Below are 2,945 nucleotides of genomic sequence, written 5' to 3' on the forward strand. Positions count from 1 at the left end.
TCAATTTTGATGTATTGACATACAGCATGAGCTTTTCATGGGTTGATATGACGCGCGTGAAGCTTGCACAGCGCACGTGCATTGCTTTAACCTCAACTTTCGAAAAATGCACTTTTTCCCTGGGGTGTTTACAAGCGCAGGTTGTCGATTGCATTCGGTTTTTCATTCATTTCAATGTCATGGCACGTAGGAAATTATCAGAGGCCACTCGTTGGCAAATAATCGGCATGAGGAATGCTGGTATGTCTCTAAGACAAATCGGGACTCAAATCGGACGACATCATTCCATAATTTCAAAACTTTTGAAAAAATACCGGGCCACTAATGAAGTTAAAGACCTGCCTAGACCAGGAAGACCCAGGAAGACCACAGTCCGGGAGGACAGAGCTTTACTGAGACTTGTACGGCGCAGGTCCTTCGACTCGAGCTCTCGGTTGAGACAGGAGTGGCTTCCAGGGAGACCCATCTCGAACAGGACTGTTCGGAATCGTCTGAAAGCTGCAGGATACCGGGCAAGGAGGCCAATCAAGCGACCCAGACTGTCTCCAGCCCATAAGGCAGCCCGACTGGCCTGGTGTAATGACCGTTTGCACTGGAACATTGCCTCTTGGAGGAAGGTCCATTTCTCAGATGAGAGCCGGTTCTTGCTGCACATGGTGGACGGTCGTACTCGGGTCTGGAGGCAGAGGAACACAGCAATGGCTCCACGGAACATCCAGGAGACTGTGGCCTTTGGGGGAGGTTCCGTTATGGTATGGGGGTGCATTTCCATGAACTGCAAGTTGGATATCATTACCATCCGTGGCAACCTTAACGGTGTTCGTTACCAACAGGAGGTTCTTGACAGGGCTGTGGTACCTCATTTTGAGAACCATCCTCTGGCAACGAGACCCATATTTATGGACGACAATGCTAGACCTCACAGGGCGCATGCTGTAAATGATTTTTTGCGGCAAAATGCAATTGACAGAATTCCATGGCCTGCCATGAGCCCTGACCTCAACCCCATTGAACATTTGTGGGACTTTATTGGCCGTCGTGTGAGGCAGAGAGACCCACCAGTCCATAATCTCAACGAATTGACGGCTGCCCTGCATGAGGAGTGGAACAGGATCCCCCAGAATCAGATCCGGAGACTCATCCAAGGAATGAGGAGGCGTCTGGAATCGGTGGTGCGTGCGCAGGGAGGACACACTAGATATTGATGAAAGTCGGTGTGCAGACTCTCAGATGACTGTTCTTTCTTTCCATGTGACATTTGTGTTAATACACCTGACAACAACGTCTGTGGATGAATAGTAAATTGTGTCCATTTTTTCATGAATTTAAGACAGTTTTAAGAATTTGGATTTCGTTGCAATAAAGCAAAGTCTTGATACTTTTTCCCTTTAAGTTGTTTGTCAGAGATCGTCTGTTGAATAAAAAAGTGTCAAACTATATCAACCCGGCATATTTTGATTGTCAGAACACTTCAAAGTTGCTCCAATAGAAAAAATTGGGGTGTTGCTTGATTAATTTCCAGGTGTATATCATAGATCCATAGACACTAACAACATTTAAAAATCAGAAACGAACGAATTACAGCATAAGCAAGATTTTAATCAGTTAAAAAGTGAATATGATGCATACCGTTCTTTATTTACACATGGGTCACTACGTCCAGAACCATATTAATAAGCTAAAAGTGAATATGATGCATACCATTCTTTATTTACAAATGGGTCACTACGTCCAGAACTATATATTCTCGAATACTGGAGAACAACACAATTTTCCCATCCTTTACACGATCTATATCAACAGCTGTTAAATATACAAATATACAATATCAGTAAACATATTCCAAACAAAACCATATATAATATTTTCAGACTCTGTTCTGTGCCTTGAGACAATTAAAACCATGTCTTCTAAACATCTTAAAACTAAACCTACTCATTTTTCTTTGTCCATCTGAACTGATTTTGACCTTAAACTTGGCCAGTTTTAGGAGTTTCTGAAACATCCTCTTGACGCTGTTGTTGTCCTTGGCACAAACCTCCATGTACTTGGTTTTCCATTCTTGTCTTGCAAAACGTTCAGCACCAGTTTTCCCCGTGATCCTTTTATCAGCTTCAATGTCATTTTTGTTTCCAACCAAAAGAATTGGACATTTCTTGTTCCTCTTGGTACGAAGGATGTCATCCCTGATCATGGCCACTGTCTCGAAGGAGCATTCATTGTCCAAAGAGAACACAAGAATAAATGCATCACCTGACTCAATTGCCATCCTCCTTCTTGCCCCAAAGCAGTATCCTCCCGGAATGTCCACGATCTCAAGAGACATTTGTCGTCCTTCCTCACCTATCAGTGTTGTCTGGGATTCGAGCTCAATGGTGAACCAGTGTAAACTAAGGAACTGAGAGATGATGGCACTCTTCCCAACCCCAGCAGCACCCAAAACAACGACCTTGAATGTTTCGTTGGTACTTTCAGTTGCCATGATTGAGATCCAGTTTGCAAAGTCAGCTAGTGTTTGCACGTCTGTGTACAACTACTGTTGGGAATTTTGTCTGAAGACACTTTAGCACATATGAGACTTTTACGCGATAAGATGTTTATCACAAGTAGTGATTGTCAAGGTTGCTAGGAACAGCATAACTAGGTTGAGAAAGGCAGGTGGACAATATCCATCTCCATATGTGCTAAACGTATATGAAAGACGCATGAAAACCTGAGTTTCTTACTATGTCATTGGTATGTAATTGATTTAACTTTACAACAAGTCTACAATGTGTTGGGTTTTTTTCGTTTTTGTTTTGGTGGGGGTGGTAAATATCTGAGTCTGAACCAGACAATCTAGTGATTGTCATCATGACAGAGCGTATGGATATACATGTCCGTAAAATATAAGGTGTTTCCAAAAAGACTTTTGTTTCCGAAATAAACATTTGCAAAGTCATGTC

The 2,945-nt window shown here is 42.7% G+C and overlaps 1 protein-coding gene across 1 annotated transcript; it reads right to left on the minus strand.

Moving 5' to 3' along the window:
- Window positions 1-1,867: 1,867 nt before the first annotated feature.
- Window positions 1,868-2,482, minus strand: LOC137267755 (ras-related protein Rap-2a-like). The gene has a single exon (XM_067802203.1). The coding sequence runs from the start codon at window positions 2,480-2,482 to the stop codon at window positions 1,868-1,870; it is 615 nt and encodes a 204-aa protein (XP_067658304.1).
- Between the last annotated feature and the right edge of the window lie 463 nt (window positions 2,483-2,945).

Source organism: Haliotis asinina, chromosome 16 (assembly GCF_037392515.1).
Source record: "Haliotis asinina isolate JCU_RB_2024 chromosome 16, JCU_Hal_asi_v2, whole genome shotgun sequence".
Lineage (NCBI taxonomy): Eukaryota > Metazoa > Mollusca > Gastropoda > Lepetellida > Haliotidae > Haliotis > Haliotis asinina.